The sequence below is a fragment of the Oncorhynchus keta genome, chromosome 34 (genome assembly GCF_023373465.1).
Source record: "Oncorhynchus keta strain PuntledgeMale-10-30-2019 chromosome 34, Oket_V2, whole genome shotgun sequence".
Taxonomy (NCBI): domain Eukaryota; kingdom Metazoa; phylum Chordata; class Actinopteri; order Salmoniformes; family Salmonidae; genus Oncorhynchus; species Oncorhynchus keta.
This window is the reverse complement of record NC_068454.1, coordinates 60423726-60444019: the sequence shown is the minus strand read 5'-3', so window position 1 is coordinate 60444019 and position 20294 is coordinate 60423726. Positions and strand designations below refer to the sequence as shown.

At 41.5% G+C, this 20294-nt stretch overlaps 1 protein-coding gene across 5 annotated transcripts in view; it reads right to left on the bottom strand.

The window, feature by feature from the left end:
- The window catches only part of LOC118367420 (diacylglycerol kinase beta-like), a 57216-nt gene extending 39598 nt beyond the window's left edge, over positions 1-17618 (bottom strand). The window contains exons 1-9 of one of the 5 annotated variants that reach the window (XM_035750879.2): positions 17534-17618; positions 13627-13752; positions 8687-8763; positions 8335-8355; positions 8078-8225; positions 7268-7417; positions 5560-5609; positions 895-969; positions 586-705 (exon numbers count right to left, since the gene is read on the bottom strand). In XM_035750879.2, the coding sequence (XP_035606772.1) occupies positions 586-705; positions 895-969; positions 5560-5609; positions 7268-7417; positions 8078-8225; positions 8335-8355; positions 8687-8763; positions 13627-13696 (711 nt within the window). In that variant the 5' untranslated portion in view covers positions 13697-13752; positions 17534-17618. Of the gene's footprint in view, positions 1-585; positions 706-894; positions 970-5559; positions 5610-7267; positions 7418-8077; positions 8226-8334; positions 8356-8686; positions 8764-9126; positions 9269-13626; positions 13753-16993; positions 17436-17533 lie in introns of those variants that run through there. The other 4 variants (XM_035750878.2, XM_052494219.1, XM_035750881.2 and 1 more) reach the window with 4 other exon arrangements.
- Positions 17619-20294: the final 2676 nt, after the last annotated feature.

Here is a 20294-nt window from a genome sequence, read left to right as displayed (position 1 = left end):
TGCGTGCTGTGTTAAAGAAGCAGTGCGGCTTGGTTGGGTTGTGTTTCGGAGGACACATGGTTGGGTTGTGTTTCAGAGGACGCATGGCTTTCAACCTTGGTCTCTCCCGAGCCCGTACGGGAGTTGTAGCGAAGAGACAAGATAGTAACTACTAACAATTGGATACCACGAAATTGGGGAGAAAAGGGGGTAAAATTTAAAAAGAAAAGAAAATGCAATCTGCGCAGGATCAGCAGTTTTTGCATGAATGGCAGTAAATAAGTTACCAATAACAAAGAGACTTCCAAACCTGCCTGCAACTGGTTTTAGCAAAATTCTTGCTTGAGAGGTACTTGCAGTCCTGCACACACTCTGGCCATCCAGGACCAGAAAATTGTTACCCAGATATGATATTGATATAAAAATGGCTGCATTGGGCCTTTAACTGAGCCTGAACTAAATCCTGCACACACTCTGGCCATCCAGGACCAGAACTGGATACTTCAGAGCCATACATAGACAATCGCTTTGGCTCCGGCCTAGAAAATTTGCCATTGAAAGTAAAAACAGTGATGATGTTTAGGTAACACATTCGTGACTACTCACCGTCTCTAGGCCCAGTAGTACCAGCAGGGGGATGGTCGTGCTGCCTCCCTGTATCCACTCCTCCAGAGACACTGTGCCGTCATGGTCATAGTCAATCTCCTGCATCATCTCCTGCAGAATCTACTCACAACCAATCAGAGACAGAACAGTGGGATCGGTCATCACAGATGATATATGACACCCTCATTCAAGCTATACAAAGTTACAGTATTTTCTTGTTATTCATATAACTGAAACTAGCGGGCCCTAGAGCTTTATGTCTATGGATCTGCAGTATATTAAATGTTTATGAAAAAATATGCATTTTACCGGCTTCAGTTCTGTCACATCCCATTCCAAGTACTCAGCAACATGCATCATTTGAGAGATGATGTGCTCCAGTTCCTAGAAGTGGAGAACCAATCTTGCATCAAAATATACCTATGATACAATAGCCATTCTTTAATTGATGGTTTTAGACTGATGAACAGCATGTCAGTTGGTCAGTTGGTACAATCTTCTCTCTCCAAAGGAGAGTTGTACAATGCACAACAAAAGCAGCTTGAAAACTGATACAGGCTTGATGACTTAATTACAATGGTTGCCCTACGGGAGGGCAATTATCGTGTAGTGGAGAGTTATCACATGCAGACCAGAGCAATGAACATGAGACATTTACCCGCCTGCTCCTCCGTAACAAGCCCAAGCTTTTTAGAGGGCTTGTGTAATGTTACTTTAGATTATATTGTACAAGATATTCTACATTTCCATGTGTCAGTGTCATGGTTAGAATGAGATAAAGGTAAGATTCAGATTTCCAGAAGGTCCTCTACTGCAGAATTGTATTTATAGAACATTAGGTAGCTATCATGTACCATTGTACCCAGCATGGTCTCATAGACTAGACGTAACATAGTAAAATACATCTGGGACACTCAAATTAGTATGACATGTTATGCTTGGTATAGTTACATAAGACACAAGGTTACTTAAGGCAAAAACGAAAGCAGGGTGGTTGGTCGGGTTGGATGGGTAGACTTATAACGCGAACGTCTTGCAACCCAAAAGGATTGCGTGTTAGAATTTCATCACAGACAACTTTAGCATTTTAGCTAATCAGCAAATTTACAACAACTTACTACTTGTTAGCTACTTTGCAACTACAAGCATGTTAGCTAACCCTTCCCCTAACCTTAACCAAACTCTTAACCCTAATGTTAACTCTAACCTTAACCCCTGCTCGCTATAGCAGCTTCATTCACTCTTCGTCTTCTACTTGCTAGGGCTAAAAACTCCTGTGGAACACTTGGCCAGAAACTAGTAAGTGTCATATGAATCCACAACATCACCACAAACGTCTTTTCAAGCCAGGTGAGTTACAATCGTTTGAGATACTACCTAGTGATGTTATAATGTCACAGTTTATTATATAGATGTAACGGCTGTCGTCTGGAGATAGAGAGGAGGACCAAGGTGCAGCGTGGTAAGTGTTCATGTCTTTTTAATAAACAAACTGAACACTGGAACAAAACAATAAACGATGTGAACAAAATGAAACAGTACCGTGTGGCCCAAACACTCACACGGAAACAAACACCCACAAACCAAAAGTGAACCCCCAGGCTACCTAAGTATGATTCTCAATCATGGACAACAATTGACAGCTGCCTCTGATTGAGAACCATACTGGGCCGAACTCAAAAACCAAAATAGAAAAACAAACATGGACTGCCCACCCCAACTCATGCCCTGACCATACTAAAAGACAAAAACAAAGGAACTAAGGTCAGAACGTGACAATAGATAGATGATCTGCTCTATACGGTTTTAAATAGGTTATGCTAGCTAACTTTAGCTACAGTATGTAGACTAAATTAGCTATTTATAGTTTAGGTAACTACTGGTAGCTAGGTAAAAAAAAAAGGTTCACATGTAAACATGCAGTGAACGGGCTAATTTGAAAATATGATTATATTAAGATAATGCACAATTAATTATTTGAATATTTATTTGTTGATTACAATTTTAATGGTTCGTGAAAATATATTTTGACATTTTCATGGACAACATTACCATTATGTTTTCTGTTAGAGAGTGGAGAGGAATAAGACTGGATAGGAAGAGAGGAGGAAAGGTGATAGGAAAGGTGATATGATTACAGAGCCTGCCAATTTATTATTCCAAACAATGTTTTTAAGATAAAATACAAAAATGAGGCAAGCAATGGAAATCTGTTAACCAAAGTATTTGATCTATTAGTGTACTATTTATTATTAAAGATTGGAGAGGAAGGAGAAGAGAGTTAGAATGAAAAATGAAGGGAGTAAAAAGAGTGACGCGAGGAGAGTGTGGAAGAGTGAGGTAAAGGTAAAGAGAAGGAAAGGAAGAGAGTAAGAAGAGTGACACAAAGAGAGTGAAGAAGAGCACACAGAGGAGGTACAATGGCTCTTTCCAAGAAACGGAAATGTCATTTTAATGACAACATGATGAGAGAATTTCCATTTATAAGCTCAGGTCAAGACGATAGAATGGTTCACTGCACCCTTTGTAATTCCTCTTTTTCCATTGGCAGCGGGGGAAGAACGGCAGTGGTAGAACATCAACAGACCAAAAAGCATAAAGCCTCTCTGATTGCCCGTGTTGGTATGCCCTCAGTCACCACATTCTTCAAGAAGGTAGAACCTTCCCAAGAAGAATATGATTTAGCTGTGCAGGAGGGTGTCTTTGCATACCACACTATGCGACACAATCAGTTACAGATCTATGGACTGCACAGTAGAACTGACACGAAAGATTTATGAGCCAAAGTTCACATGTGCTAGGAAAAAATGTGACACCATAGTGAGTAACGTGTTAGCACCATGGGCAACTACTTTGGTAACACAGGACCTAGACCAGGTTGAATTTGTGTCCCTGTCCATTGATGTGTCCAATCATGGACATGTAAAGTTGCTGCTAATAGTAGTCAGATATTGTAAGATATATGATGGAAGCACATCTGTGGAAACAAAACTGCTTGATTTTGTTGAATTGAAAGGAGAAAAAGCAGAGGAAATTGCAGCTGAGCTCCCTTGTGGTCTTCCCAAAATTTTACCTGGAAAACAAAGTCATGGCATTCTCTGCCGACAACACAAATACCAACTTTGGAGGACTGAAGAGGCTGGGGAGGGTCAATGTCCATACCAAAGTTAAAAATGCTCTGCAGCGGGAGGTGATTGGCTTAGGTTGTTCTGCCAACATCATTCATAACACAGCCAGAACAGCTTTGGATATTATTCCCCTTGTTGTTGAGTACCTGCTCACAAAGATATTTGGATATTTTCACCATCAGAGTAGAAAGACTGAAGAGCATTTGTGAGATTGTTGGCCAGGAGTACCATAACATTTTAGGACACAGCAATGTTCGCTGGCTGTCCATGCACCCTGCTCTAGAAAGAGTGCAGAAAATGTATGTGCCATTGAATTGGAAACCTGACCGTATTCAGTGACACGATCAAGATGCTTGGAGGCCAGGCAAAGTGCTGTGGAGTCAGCTGCAATTCTGAGAAACGTTGAGGCAAAATTGACTGCAAGACGTGATGACAACTTCATTCCAGTTTTGGTCAGAGGACTTCTGAGAGAGCTAGAGGAACATTAAGCAATGTCTAAGGAGAGCTTTCCCAAAACATCCCAATCGTTCTTCACTACGGCTGTGAACTACTTGCAAGCATTGGGGAAAGCACACAGATAATCTAAAAGATTTACATTGTCTCCTGTTAAAAAGGCAACCTCAGCATGAAGAGATCTAGAAGGCAGCAGCCACACTGCAGGAAAAATGCCCCAATGTGACCATCAATGAGGATGCATTGTTTGACGAGGTTACTGGCCTGCAAGAGATCATAAAGGGGGGATCGCTTGAAGAATGGAAAACATCTGAGACACTGCTTAGTCAGAGATGGAGCACGGTGGTTACCCACTTCAAAGAGAATGACATCCCACACAATAACCTGGCTGATTAGCGTCTGTTGTCATGTGCTTACCTGGAAGTAATGCACCAGTCGAGAGAGTGTTCTCCCAAATGAATGATATATGGACAGCAGCAAGAAATAGGTTCACTGTTCCTACCATCAAGGCCATGCTTATTGTGAAGACAAACTTCAACCTCCCCTGCACCAGGAGTTCATGGAGAAGCTGGACAAAGACAGAGCAATCCTGAAGAAAATACCTTCTTCTGAGAAATATACAGATTAGGTTGGTATAAGTATATTATGTAGTTAACAATCTCATCATCATCTTATTTCTTTATTATGTTAAGCATTTCACATATACTATTGTCTGTTTTTTCTATTTTGCTCATGTTCTTTTCTGCTCTTATTCTACCCAGACTACCAGGACCACTGAATGGCTGTTCAGATCAGTTGTGACTTGTCTGTAGTGTTTCTGTAGTATAGTTGTTTTCTCTATCACAGTGTGCCTGTTAGACTAAATACATGAAACCGGAATTGTCCCCCTTCTTCATTTCATAGATAATAACGTTTGACTGTCAAACCGGAAATGTCCCCGGTTTTTATTTCAGAAATCTGGTCACCTTACCCTAACCCCTAGCCTAGCTAATGGTAGCCACCTAGCTAACGTTAGCGTTAGCCACCTAGCTAATGTTAGCCACAACAAATTGGAATTCGTAACATATCACACGTATTGCAAATGTGTAACATATCATGCGAAATGGATGACATACATCCACAAATTAATACGTGCCATACCATACTTAACATATTATTCTAATTGGAGTGTCACGGATTTACATTTACTATGTTAAATCGACCCTTGAGTTCATGGTTGCAGCACCAATCGTTTTTCAGTGCAGTAAATAACATGGCATGTATAGGACAGAACCAAACATGGCTCTGGTATAGGCTTTAGCAAATAACAAAGATGATGTTTCATGTAAGGCTGTGTTCAAATAATTTGTTTGGCATATTTTTTGAACACGTATGAAGAAGGAAAAATGATTACCGAACTATCCAGAGACCCATTCCCATCAGTATCATAGAGACGAAACATAACTGTGGAGAAAGAGATCAAACATTTATGAGTTTCAATTGGTGTTTTAGAGGCAATAGATGTCATTGAGACACATTTTTACGACCAATTTAGTTTCACGGATGCACTTTACTATGTCGAAGAACTAAAACTTCCTTTATTTTGTAAGGGTACAATCAGCTCCCATCAATTCAAAGCAATGTTTCCCCACATAAAAGTGTTCTTAGCATCTCAGTGTTGAAGTCTGATTGGTTCCTCCACTAAGCCCCCAGCCACCACTCAACACCATCACCATGGAAACAGACAGCTACCTCACCAGAACAGTGATTGGCTATCCAATACAAGTGTGACTGACAGAGATACACACACAAACACACCATATCACTATAGTAATATAATCATGACAACACTCTCCTCTGCCCTAAGTAATTTACATACTAATGGATGTTTCCAATACGTGGAAAAGTGTTTTTAGCCCAGTCTCAGCATGAAGCTACCCCCTCCCCCAATATCAGTAGTGGTGCGGCTCGTGACAAACCCAACTGGTTGAGGAGGGTGAGCCGGTGAGTTCACTAAGGACTCGAAGAGGGGGGTTTTTAATTTCATATGGGGTTGACGTCAAGCTGCTGTTTGTCAGGCACTAATTAGGAGCTAATTGACAGCTTCCTGCTGTGGTGCGGTCAGGAGGAAGGGGAAGTGAGGTAGATGCCTGGAGGATTGGGAACTCTGCTGGAGCTGGGAATGTGTTTGTGGTGGTAATCCAACGTGGCCACAGGAAGGTGATGGTGTATAGAGAGATGGGAGGAATAGCATGCAGTGAAGTCACTCAAAAAAAGCATAGAGCTAAGTTGTCTAACCATATGAGCCTACAGTATAAAGACTGTTATTTGTCGTTGTCCTCACCTGCTCTTCAAAGCTGAACTAATACTAGTTGCAGTAACTTTTACTGAATCCACTGTGACAGGGTATATTTCCTCAGTCATACAGAACCAAGGGAATTTAGCTTGCTACTGATGATGATCAATACTCACTTTTTAGACCTACAGATATAGCAGCTAATGTGAATGTACTGTAAGTGTAAATTGAAACCAGTCATTCTTAGAAGAACCAGCAGAGGGCCCTGTTAGCACCCCAAGACATCAGCGAGGCCAGACGGAAGGAGATGTAGGTTGGGCAGAGTGGGATTCTCTCTGCAAGGAGAGATACTGTAGCATCCAAGGCTAAACCAATGTGCTCCCTGGGCCAGACCTGCTAAATTATGAACACACTTAATTTTTAATGAACGGCTCTGCTCTTCAATTATTCAGCAGTTGGATGAGAATTATAAGAACACATAAAAAGTCTGATGTTCAATTATCTAATATAATGTCATAAATAAATAAGTACACATCTAAAGTTTAAGTGGAATAAAGAGATACCATGGCAATGCTAATAAGGGCTTTCAGTAAACATAATGATTCAAGTAGACTACAGCGAAAGGGGTAACCTGCTGCTCCTGCTTAGGTAATGGGAAATATAGAGCAGTGTATTGGGAAGAAGCTCTAACTTGTTTGGCTATGAGTGTTTGTATTTACGGTACACAAATGTCATTTTTCTCATGGGTAAACCCCAAAATAACATTATAGCCAAAGGAGCTCCAGTATATTCCCCTTTCAGAGGAAAAATAATAATGAGTCCTCACACTCCAGTTTGTCCTCGGGTCGGCCACCCTCCAGCAGTGAGAGGTAGCAGACGATGTCCTTCAGTTGAACCATGCCTAGCGGTCTGGGCAGAGTCCTGGGTAGAGGGGGCACCTTCAGAGGGGTCGAGTTCCCTTTGATCAACTTGAGGCCTGCAGAGAGAAGAAGGCCAGAGAAGAAGGTCAAAATGTAGGCCGGTTATGATCATTGCTGAGCTTATGCCTCTAATGTCAACCTCAAACTGTCTTTCAAACTGTCTACCAATAAATCTAAATTCATGTTGTGAAATTGATTGCAGATGTTATATAGGTGTAGTTTTTGCCAATATTACGGTAGTAAATGTTGACTAGACAGCACAGTTTTAGTTTGTGAAGATTGTAGTTAGTACCTCAGGACACATTTTGTGAAAAAGTACAAGCTGATGCTACAAACGCTGCACTCAATGCCTGTAAGCTACAGTCCACGACAACAAGGCAATCTGGGGTGGTCTGACGACAGAATTAACAATACTGAACCAATTACAACAGTATCACCCAGTGGCACTGCTCTTTGTGGTAGGAGTAAAAACTAAAGCAGACCTAAACAACTTTAGCCTTTTATTTGGTGTTAGAGAGATTGTTTGTCTGCTGCTGAGGTCATAGTTTCTATGCCTTCTTGATCTGTTCCTTTGTTTGTGTCTGAAGTGAAGGTGCGGTGGTCTTTCTGGCAAAGTAGCTTTACAAATTCAGTAACAGGGCACACAGACAATATAAAAGCTAGTTGGCCCCTTAAGGACATCATCTGAATGTTATAACTGAAGTGCAGGGTCTTACCACTAACTCTGGGCTTGTCTATGGAAGTGGGGCTGGGTTTTGGTCCCTTGTTACTGAATGATAAGAAGAGGTGTTGACAGAACTCCTCTGCCAGCTCGCTCTCCAGAAACGTCTGCATGAAGACCTTGAAGCCTTCAAAGTCAATCTCCTGAAACAAGACACAGAACATGATCCTGGTTGGTATAATTCCCATGAGGGAAGATTTAATAACCATATCATTACCATATCATGCCTGGGAGAACAAGGAATTACATTACCTGATTGAGTATGTCTTGCTTCTATGCAGCATTGAATAAAGACATTAATCAAACTTTTAAAAAGTCAGTTACTCATATCCTGAAAAGCTGGTGTGACATTTTCAGCATCCCCTCCATAACCAAAGTAAGTAGTGGCTCTTAATTTCAAATGCCAAATGGTTTGAGATGAATATAGAACGATAAAATTGTTGAATGTTGTTGACATCAAAATGACAAAGAATTGGTAGCAAGTCTGAAGTGATGGTACTGGTCTACATTACGAAGAAGCCTCAAAGTAGTTCTGCAATGGTTCATGCAATGCTAATGATGCCACATCACTACCAGAACAGTGTCTTATGGGAAGAAAGACTACCTCCTCTGGGTTATATTTCGCCAACACTCCGTCTCCATGGAACTCCTGCAGCACATCTTTCAGCTTCTTGGTTGAGTCTAAAAGAAAAACATTCAGCACATGTGATAACCATAAATGCTTCCCATTAAATAGCAAATGATATCATCATGTCTGTGAAGGGAGATCCCACTGCGGGAACTCATCTAATTGTCTATAAAAAAAAGCTCAGGAGAAATCACATCTGACACCCACCAGACCGCATCGAAACAGAATATTTCACTTATAACTCACTGTATCACAATTCCAGTGGGTTAGAAGTTTACATCACTAAATTGACTGTGCCTTTAAACAGCTTGGGAAATTCCAGAAAATGATGTCATGGCTTTAGAAGCTTCTGATAGACTAATTTACATAATTTGAGTCAATTGGAGGTGTACCTGTGGATGTATTTCAAGGCCTACCTTCAAACTCAGTGCCTCTTTGCTTGACATCATGGGAAAATCAAATGATATCAGCCAAGACCTCAGAAACAAATTGCAGACCTTCACAAGTCTGGTTCATCCTTGGGAGCAAATTCCAATCGTCTGAAGGTACCACGTTCATCTGTACAAACAACAGTACGCAAGTATAAACACCATGGGACCATGCAGCCGTCATACCGCTCAGGAAGGAGACGCGTTCTGTCTCCTAGAGATGAACGTACGTTGGTGCGAAAGTGCAAATCAATCCCAGAACAACAGCAAAGGACCTTGTGAAGATGCTGGAGGAAACAGTTAGAAAAGTATCTATATCCACAGTAAGACGAGTCCTATATCGACATAACCTGAAAGGTTGCCCAGCAAGGAAGAAGCCGCTGCTCCAAAACCGCCATAAAAAAGCCAGACTACGGTTTGCAACTGCACATGGGGACAAAGATTGTACTTTTTGGAGAAATGTCTTCTGGTCTGATGAAACAAAAAGTAGAATTGTTTGGCCATAATGACCATCGTTATGTTTGGAGGAAAAAGGGGGAGGCTTGCAAGCCGAAGAACACCATCCCAACCGTGAAGCACTGGGGTGGCAGCATCATGTTGTGGGGGTGCTTTGCTGCAGGAGGGACTTGTGCACTTCACAAAATAGATGGTATCATGAGGGAGTAATATTATGTTGATATATTGAAGTAACATCTCAAGACATCAGTCAGGAAGTTAAAGCTTGGTCGCAAATGAGTCTTCCAAATGGAGAATGACCCCAAGCATACTTCCAAAGTTGTGGCAAAATGGCTTAAAGACAACAAAGTCAAGGTATTGGAGTGGCCATCACAAAGCCCTGACCTCAACCCTATAGAAACTTTGTGGGCAGAACTGAAAAAGCGTGTGTGCGCAAGGTGGCCTACAAACCTGACTCAGTTACACCAGCTCTGTCAGGAGAAATGGTTCAACATTCACCCAACTTATTGTGGGAAGCTTGTGGAAGGGTACCCAAAACATTTGACCCAAGTGAAACAATTTAAAGGCAATGCTACCAAATACTAATTGAGAGTATGTAAACTTCTTACCCACTGGGAATGTGATGAAAGAAATAAAAACTGAAATAAATCATTCTCGCTACTTAAAATAAAGTGGTGATCCTAACTGACCTGAGACAGGGAATTTTTTACAAGGATTAAATGTCAGAAATTGAAAAACTGAGTTTAAATGTATTTGGCTGAGGTGTATGTAAACTTCCGACTTGTGTGTATGTGTGTATGTATGTGTGTAGGCATATATGCAGTGTGTAAGTATGTAAGTATGTATGTATGTATGTATTATTGTATATTATTGTATATTATTTTACTGCTCTATGGATATAATTATTGTTTGGATTACCTTACTTACTATTATTTATTAATGTACTTTTTTTCATTTTTCTTTCATTCTTTATGTGATGTGCATTCGGAGAACGCCAGACGAATAATTAACATTTAATTACCACAGTGAATTACTGTAATGTTTGTTTATGTGTCAATTAATCCATTAAGGGATGGGTTGCCAATTGGCGATTGGACACGAAAATAAAATGTCATTCATGAATTAATTTCATTCATTGTAGCTTCTGGAGCAACAAGACTAGATTTGGAAGGATGACCACATGAAACCATGAAACGTGTGCCTGGGTGCCTATGTGATAAACCCACCAAAAATAAGTTATAAAGTACCCAGGCACACGTTTTGTAGGGGAGTGATAATCTTATCACTCCCCTACATGGTCAAAAAACTGTCAAGTTGTCATCCTAATGCTAACACTTAAAAGGACATTTGTTAATTTTTAATTTATTTCACAGTAGGGGAAGAGGTAGTTGTTTGGGCTAAATTATAGATGGGCTATGTACAGGTGCAGTAATCTGGGAGCTGCTCTGACAGCTGGTGCTTAAAGCTAGTGAGGGAGATAAGTGTTTCCAGTTTCAGAGATTTTTGTAGTTCGTTCCAGTCATTGGCAGCAGAAAACTGGAAGGAAAGGTGGCCAAATGAGGAACTGGCTTTGGGGGTGACCAGAGAGATATACCTGCTGGAGCACGTGCTGCTATGGTGACCAGCTTTGGTTACTTTAGGCCAAAATACATGTCACATCAATGTTCTTTTACACAACACCTGGAAAAATACACACCGCAATGTCACTGAGCAAAAAAATCCATTCTAATAATCGACTCTGATTATGAAATCATAACTGCAGTGAAGTAGACTGTAGAGTATTGGTGCTCATGCAGTATGTGAAGTGAGGAAAGTGTGCAATAGAGCTCATTTCACCTTTTAATGAGAAGAGAGGGGGCTAAAGTGAGCTGGAGGGACTGAAAAGGAGGGAGGAAGTGGTGGAAACAGCAGAAGGTCCATTGTTGCCCCTCGGAGAATGGGATATTTTATAACCTTTCGCTGCACAGGGAGCATAATGACTAGCTGCGAGCCAATTTGAAACACGATTATCCAAATCTCTCAATCACATACTGTCCCTCACGCTTTCTCATTTCCCCCCGTTCCCGTACCCTGTCTCTTCTCAGACTTTCAACATTATAGTGGAGCCAGATTTTTTTTTAGGTGGTAGATCAGCTTTAATATTGCAGATAGATTGTAGTCTCCATCAATGTAATTGTCTGCATCATTTCCAATCCCCATATTTTTTTTGTGTAAATATATATATATACATTTATGGAAAATATTTACAAAAACATTTGAAAGATCAGAAATGATGCAGGCAATTACATTGATGGAAGCCACAATCTCACTGCAATATTAAATCTGATTTTATGTCTCCCCCACTTCTAAAACAAAAGTTGCGCCCCTGGTAAACATTACAGAAGAAGAAAAATCTATCCCAATCAGAGACAGTAAAGATATGCTGGAGAGCTGCTTACAGTCAGTGGAACAATGTTGTCAAGACACGTAGAGCAGTTAACGAGAGAGATGTCATGGCCAAGTGAAACCCTTTGCCTGCAGAAGAGATCTCAAGCAAAAAACATTCATTATTTAGATTTGGACAGAGGTCTGTGAATATCTAATAAAATACCTCCAGTTAAGATGCTATATAGATTTATGGTCCTTATTGCTGCTTAAATTAGCTCTGTTGTTTTAGTCTTCTCTAACACACCGTGTCACGTACGTGAGGAGAGACGGACCAAGGCGCAGCGGATGTAGAGTTCCACATATTTATTATAAAGTGAAGCTTAGCAAAAAAAAAAAAAATCAAATAAACGAACAACGAACCGTGACTACGCGGTACACATGCACAAAACACAAAATAATATAAAAAAAATGCTACCTAAATATGATCCCCAATTAGAGGCAACGATTACCAGCTGCCTCTAATTGGAAATCATACAAATCACCAACATAGAAAAATAAACTAGTACACCCCATAGAAATAATAAACGAGAATACCCCCCAGTCACGCCCTGACCTACTACACCATAGAGAAACAAGGGCTCTCTATGGTCAGGGTGTGACACACTGGGAGGAAGTTCTTATTGTTCTGGAGATGTGGGAAGTCTTTTGAGAATCCTTCCTCTTCCGAAAAACACATTTTAAAACCCAAATATAATAAATATAGAAAATAACAATGATACTAAACCTAATTGTAATCCTGGAAACAACCAATGCAAGAAAAGTTTCAGTATATCTCACTATTCCCACTGAAGGCAAGAAAAACCATCTATCTCAAAACATACACAGTCAAATTTTTCATTTACGAAAACCTGAATACTTGCAGTAGCGTTCTTGAAAATAACTTCAAGATGTTCATAACTCTCTTTGGCCTGCAGGGGATGCTTTTGTGTTGTGATTGATCATGTTTTATCATAAAGAACACCAGAGCACCAGACAGATGTACTGCTTGAGCTGGTTTTTCTGCAAAATCAGCAAGGGGCTCCACTAACAGATTGCAGACATATGGATGATTCCAAGTCATCAGAGAAAGAGGGGGTTTTGTACTGTTTGAGCTTTACCCCAAATCAAGTTGGATTAAGCTGGGTTTCATAACACAGTGCCAGTGCATGGAGACAGTCTCTGCTCTTATGCAGTCACCATTACAGTAACTGGGCTCTGTTATCCTACAGTAGTCAAGCAGTAGATAAAATCTCTCTCTGTGTGAGGTGGATCAGGACATGCTCCTGAGATGGGATCTACAGTAGTTTACTAATCCAGTGTCACATTTTATACCTGACTAGATTCAATTTTCAATGAAGTTTAAACTTGATTTTGAGCGTAAAGTGACGGTGTACACGTGCATACACACACACACGCACGCACACACACACACACACACACACACACACACACACACACACACACACACACACACACACACACACACACACACACACACACACACACACACACACACACACACACACACACACACACACACACACACACACACACACACACACATAAACACACACACACACACAAACGCTCACGCACTCACACCCACTGTCAGAGACACAGACTTACATTGAGCGTACTCCTGCAGAAGGGAGAATTCAGCTGGGGTCAGAGTGACCCACTTGTCCTGGTTGGTCATTGTGATGAGCCCTCTTCTCCCTCACATCCCCAAACTATCAGCCCACAGTCCACTCTCTGGAACAGAACATAGAAAAAGTTGTTAGGCCTCTTTCATTATAGTCTTTTGTGGCAGGCTGTTAACAGAAAGATATTTGGTTTGGGTTCTGACATTCATTCCATCATCACTGGTCATAAAATTGCATAAATGTATTGAATATTGATCCTCACATCATTACATTGCTATAGTGTAGTACAATATAGTATAGTATAGTTTAGAGAAACCAAGAAATGCTTATGTCCATCTGTAACCAAAAAGTATATCAGTCAGTCTGTCAGTCAATTAGAGACTGAGTCTAGGGACTTGTTTGATTCATAATAATTACTGAATCCCCTAATCAATGCATTTTTCATGCTACCTTAAGTATTACATCAGACAAGTATATTAATCTTAGTATTGCTCACAGCCAAGCTAATGCTACCTTGTACTATCCAGCACTATGTGCTATAGCTAGCTAGTAATTTGCTAACTGGCATGTCAATGTCCAAGATGAACTCAACAACTCACTGCATTATTTGACATATTTCTTACTTACAGATGTAGGATCTTAATTTGATCACCCTGTTGCAGGAGAACTTTCCTGCAATGCAGGACATTTAAAACATGTAGTGTATTTGAGGTTTAGAAATGCTGAAATTTCAGACTTTGTTTTCCCTTACAAGAAATATATCAACCCCTACAAAAATGTCCATTAATTATAATCCACATAATAATTCACATTTCCTGTTGCCTGCTTTAGCAAACTGGCTAAAATTAAGATCCTACAGCTGTACCTAAGACAACATTTAGTTTATGTGTAAAGAAGCATTTATGACAGACAGTATAAGGGACATGTAGGAGTTTAAGTTATGATTGTCCAGGACTGCTGCATGTCCTGTTGACAACAACAGAATGACGGGCCGGCTGCCAGGGGACAGACAGCTGGCATCACTGATTATGGACAATGCCTTGGTGACAGAAGATTGGACAGTGTCAGAAAAGAGGAGATGTTATGCCACTTTTCCTTTGCTGTAGAGCCCCACCAACACACACATACACACACACACACACACACACACACACACACACACACACACACACACACACACACACACACACACACACACACACACACACACACACACACACACACACACACACACACACACACACACACACACACTGGGTTGACAAAAAACAGGATATGCTTACTGTAAACTTAATCCGTTCTGCATTGTAACTACTTTAACTACTGAGAAGGGTTCAAAAAGCATTACACATTCATGTAAAGGGAAATAAATAATATGTGAGTGTGTGTGTGTGTGTGTGCATGAGTGTTTTGGGGTAGTCGGTTACTACAGTATATAGCCTAGAGTATTGTGTTCTGTGGACTACTGAAGCTGAATATTCCACTCCCCCCTGCTCTCTTAATGCACCTGTGTTCGTCTCAGAGCCAGCTTCCTTCCTTTTTGACCCAATTCCCTCTGACCAATTATAAAACCTCACAGCAACAAGTGCATGTAACAGTACTTTACCACCTCAGTTCACAACAATTTCCTAATGAAAGAGCTGGCATGGAATCATCCATTAGTGTACTAGTATGAGTGCATGCGTGTGTGCGTGCAAGTGTGTGTCTGCACATACAGTATGGACGAGCGATGTCAGAGCGGAACAGACTAAGATACAGTAGAATAGTATAGAAAACAGTATATACATATGAGATGAGTAATGCCAGAAATGTAAACATTAAGTGACTAAGATACCGTGAATAGTATAGAATACAGTATATACATATGAGATGAGTAATTCCAGATAGGTAAACATTATTAAAGTGCCTAGTGTTCCATTCCTTAAAGTGGCCAGTGCTTTCTAGTCTATGCCTATAGGCAGCAGCCTCTCTGTGCTAGTGATGGCTGTTTAACAGTCTGATGGCCTTGAGATAGAAGCTGTTTTTCAGTCTCTCGGTCCCAGCTTTGACGCACCTGTACTAACCTCGCCATCTGGATGATAGCGAATCATAGCTTTGCTTCAACAAAGTACTGAGTAAAGGGTCTGAATACTGCGATATTTAATTATTTGATTAATTTTTTTAATAAATGTGCAAAAATTTCCCAAAAATATATTTTAGCTTTGTCCTTATGGGTTATTGTGTGTAGATTGATGAGGGGAAAAAACGATTTAATCCATTTTAGAATAAGGCTGTAGTGTAACAAAATGTGGAAAAAGTAAAGGGGTCTGAATACTTTCCGAATGCACTCTATATACATTATCGATGCAATTGTACAGTATAGACAGATGATTGAAGAAGAATATACTGTATATCTCTGAAATACATTCAGCATCTGTGACTAAATAGACCATAATGTGGTGCCATGTATGCATTATTTTGCTATTTAGACTGCGAAAAATCACAGTAGTCAATCGAATCGCTATAGGCATTGTACTCCCTCCCATAATCTTCGATCTATTGCTTGTGTGACAAATACATATCGCAACTCTGCAATCCCTCTCTAGGACTTATACTTATTGCTGTCATAAATACTAGTTGTTATATTTGTCTTGTAATTCACATTTACAATCCATTCCATATATGAGTGTTAGATACACAGAAAATAAAACTTCTCAAAATGATTCTCATTCTCTATTGTTTATAATCCGTTTACATCACTGGAGGCTGGTGGGAGGAGCTATAGGAGGACGGGCTCAACGTAATGGCTGGAATGGAATAAATGGAATGGTATCAAACACATAAAACATATGGAAACCACGTTTGACTCCCTTCCATTTAGTCCATTCCATCCCATTACAATGAGCCCGTCCTCCTATAGCTCCTCCCACCAGCCTCCATTGGTATACATACAGTATAATGCACATATCCTCATCATAATGTCCATAGAACTGCAACGACATTAGCACAGAAGTATTTCAACCCTTTAGCATATTTCTCAATGCTGCGAGTCTAATTACACGAGCAGTGTACAGTATCTATCGTAGCAGCACTGTGATACTGATAGGCTTGATTCATTTCCAGTGGTGCAACAGTAGGTTATCAAACACTGTTGCTGTCCTCCTCTCTCTTAATCTCTGTATCTATCAATGAATTCATCGGTAATACCAACCCCGGTAGAGGATTCTACTGCAAGAGACACCAGCGACACTACACATGAACAAATAAACCCACTACATTACACACACACACACACACACACTATATATACACACTCACATACAGTCAATGAACCAACAAACAATAGAATGCAGTATCAAGGTGATACTCACCTGCTGGATAGCCAAGGCAAACTGCCGGGAGCAGGGAGTAGTCTTCCAGACAGATGTTTAACAGATGACGCTTACACACTCTCACACACACGCATCTTGCTCTTTCTCGCACGCTCACATACGAATACACACCCTCACTCACATCCTTGCTGAATGTACTGGAGGAGAGCGTAGAGGGTTTGTCATCAGATGGTGTGTGTGTGTGTGTGTGTGTGTGTGTGTGTGTGTGTGTGTGTGTGTGTGTGTGTGTGTGTGTGTGTGTGTGTGTGTGTGTGTGTGTGTGTGTGTGTGTGTGTGTGTGTGTGTGTGTGTGTGTGTGTGTGTGTGTGTGTGTGTGTGTGTGTGTGTGTGTGTGCGTGCGTGCGTGCACGCAAGTGTGTGTTTTTTAGAAGCTGTCAGTGCTAGAGGATATAACTCCAATAGAAAAAGGGGGAGTGTGTGTGAGTGTGTGTGTGTGAGAGAGGGAGAGAGGGAGAGAGTGATAAAAAGCACAGAACGATCTACCGCTTGTCCGCAATGATAATCAGTTCTCATACTCACTGCTTACGTCACCCTTATCCCTCTTCTCCTCCTCTTTCTGTTCCCCTATTCCCTGGTGGGGCTGATGTCCTGAGCTCTCTCTCTCTCTCTCTCTCTCTCTCTCACTCTCTCCCTCTCTCTCTCTTTCTCTCTCTCCCTCCCTCTCTCTTCCTCACGCTCTCTCCCACTCTCTCTATCGCTCTCTCACGCTTTCCCTCTCCCTCACTTTCTTTCTTCCGGTCTCTCTCTCCCGTTGCCGTGGCGCGTATCACCATTAGTATTCAGCAGGCAGGTGGTAACCGCGGCGACCTGTGGGAATACCTCTTGATTGAACTGATGGGATGTGAAAGGGGCAGGGGCCGGGGGTCTAGGGGAGGGGGTGTCGTGTTCAACAGACATGAATCAGGAGTAATATTCTCTCATCACTGTGGTGGTGCAGCTGTGGAGGGCTATTTAACAGCAGCCCAAGGCCAATTACATTCAGAATCAATAGGAAAAAGGATAGGCAGGGCCCTTGACATTTTAGATACTTCAAATACAGTACATATTTTCTATGGCTGTAGCTGAAATGCAAAGGGAAAAGACTGGAGGGCTACAATATATTATAGTTTGACGACGCATGTGCACCAAGGTAGCACACAACATATGAATACAATAATAGCTATTGCTGAAAAGCAGCGGCATTATTTCGACTCATACAGAATGAACAACTTGCTGCTGTTATTTACCAGCCTTACAAAAGAGAGAACATGTCAGACAAAACACACTGTGCCTCCCAGCAGTCTACTCTGCTATTTGGACCAAAGCTAATACCCACCAATTCATTTAACAGTCCCGGATTACACGTAGTCAGCTATCTATCGCCCCCACACCTTTCACACAACCTTCCAAATATTGGCTGTCTCATTTGACACGAAGGTCGCAGTGTATTGAATTGAATATCAGATCCCTGAAACGATGAGTGAAAATAGAGGCGAAATCATTGACCAATGTGCCAAATCTGCCAATACCGTTTATGTTTTCAGAAACACCTCCAGGCTCTCTCTCAGTCTTTAGCCCGATCGAGGCCAAGGGTATTTGTGTTGTTTGCCAGTGGGCCTGGCTCCAATCTAGGTATTGACATTTTCTCCCATGTGACAGTTGGTGGTAGGGAGAATACGCATCACATTGACGTAGAGAACATACCATTCCCTAGCAGTTGTTTATCACATTTTATCAGCAATAAAGAACATGTACTTGTCATATTCCACTCCAGGTTTCAAATTGAATATGGATTTACTATACAGGGTATGTCAGTGCTAACCCATGACTGTGCAATTAGTGTATATAAACTCAGCAAAAAAAGAAACGTCCTCTCACTGTCAACTGCATATATTTCAGAAAACTTAACATGTGTAAATATTTGTATGAACATAACAAGATTCAACAACTGAGACATAAACTGAACAAGTTCCACAGACAAGTGACTAACAGAAATTAAATAATGTGTCCAGGAAACAAAGAGGGGGTCAAAATCAAAAGTAACAGTCAGTATCTGGTGTGGCCACCAGCTGCATTAAGTACTGCAGTGCATCTCCTCCTCATGGACTGCACCAGATTTGCCAGTTCTTGCTGTGGGATGTTACCCCACTCTTCCACCAAGGCACCAGCAAGTTCCCAGACATTTCTGGGGGGAATGGCCCTAGCCCTCACCTTCCGATCCAACAGGTCCGAGACGTGCTCAATGGGATTGAGATCAGGGCTCCACGCTGGCCATGGCAGAACACTGACATTCCTGTCTTGCAGGAAATCATGCAGAGAACGAGCAGTACGACTGATGGAATTGTCATGCTGGAGGGTCATGTCAGGATGAGTCTGCAAGAAGGATACCACATGAGGGAGGAGGATGTCTTCGCTGTAACGCACAGCATTGAGATTGCCTGCAATGACAACAAGCTCAGTCCAAGCTCAGACCCTCCACCTCCAAATCGATCCCGCTCCAGAGTACAGGCCTCGGTGTAACGCTCATTCCTTCGACGATAAACACGAATCCGACCATCACCCCTGGTGAGACAAAACCGCGACTCGTCAGTGAAGAGCACTTTTTGCCAGTCCTGCCTGGTCCAGCGACGGTGGGTTTGTGCCCATAGGCGACGTTGTTGCCAGTGATGTCTGGTGAGGACTTGCCGTACAACAGGCCTACAAGCCCACAGTCAAGCCTCCCTCAGCCTATTGAGGACAGTCTGAGCACTGATGGAAGGATTGTGCGTTCCTGGTGTAACTTGGGCAGTTGTTGTTGCCATCCTGTACCTGTCCCGCAGGTGTGATGTTTGGATGGACCGATCCTGTGCAGGTGTTGTTACATGTGGTCTGCCACTGTGAGGATGATCAGCTGTTCGTCCTGTCTCCCTGTAGCACTGTCTTAGGTGTCTCACAGTACGGACATTGCAATTTATTGCCCTGGCCACATCTGCAGTCGTCATGCCTCGTTGCAGCATGCCTAAGGCACGTTCACGCAGATGAGCAGGGACCCTGGGCATCTTTCTTTTGGTGTTTTTCAGAGTCAGTAGAGAGGCTTCTTTAGTGTCCTACATTTTTGCCTACCATAATTGCCTACCATCTGTAAGCTGTTAGTGTCTAAACAACCGTTCCACAGGTGCATGTTCATTAATTGTTTATGGTTCATTGAACAAGCATTGAAACAGTGTTTAAACCCTTTACAATGAAGATCTGTGAAGTTATTTAGATTTTTATGAATTATCTCTGAAAGACAGTGTCCTGAAAAAGGGACATTTCTTTTTTT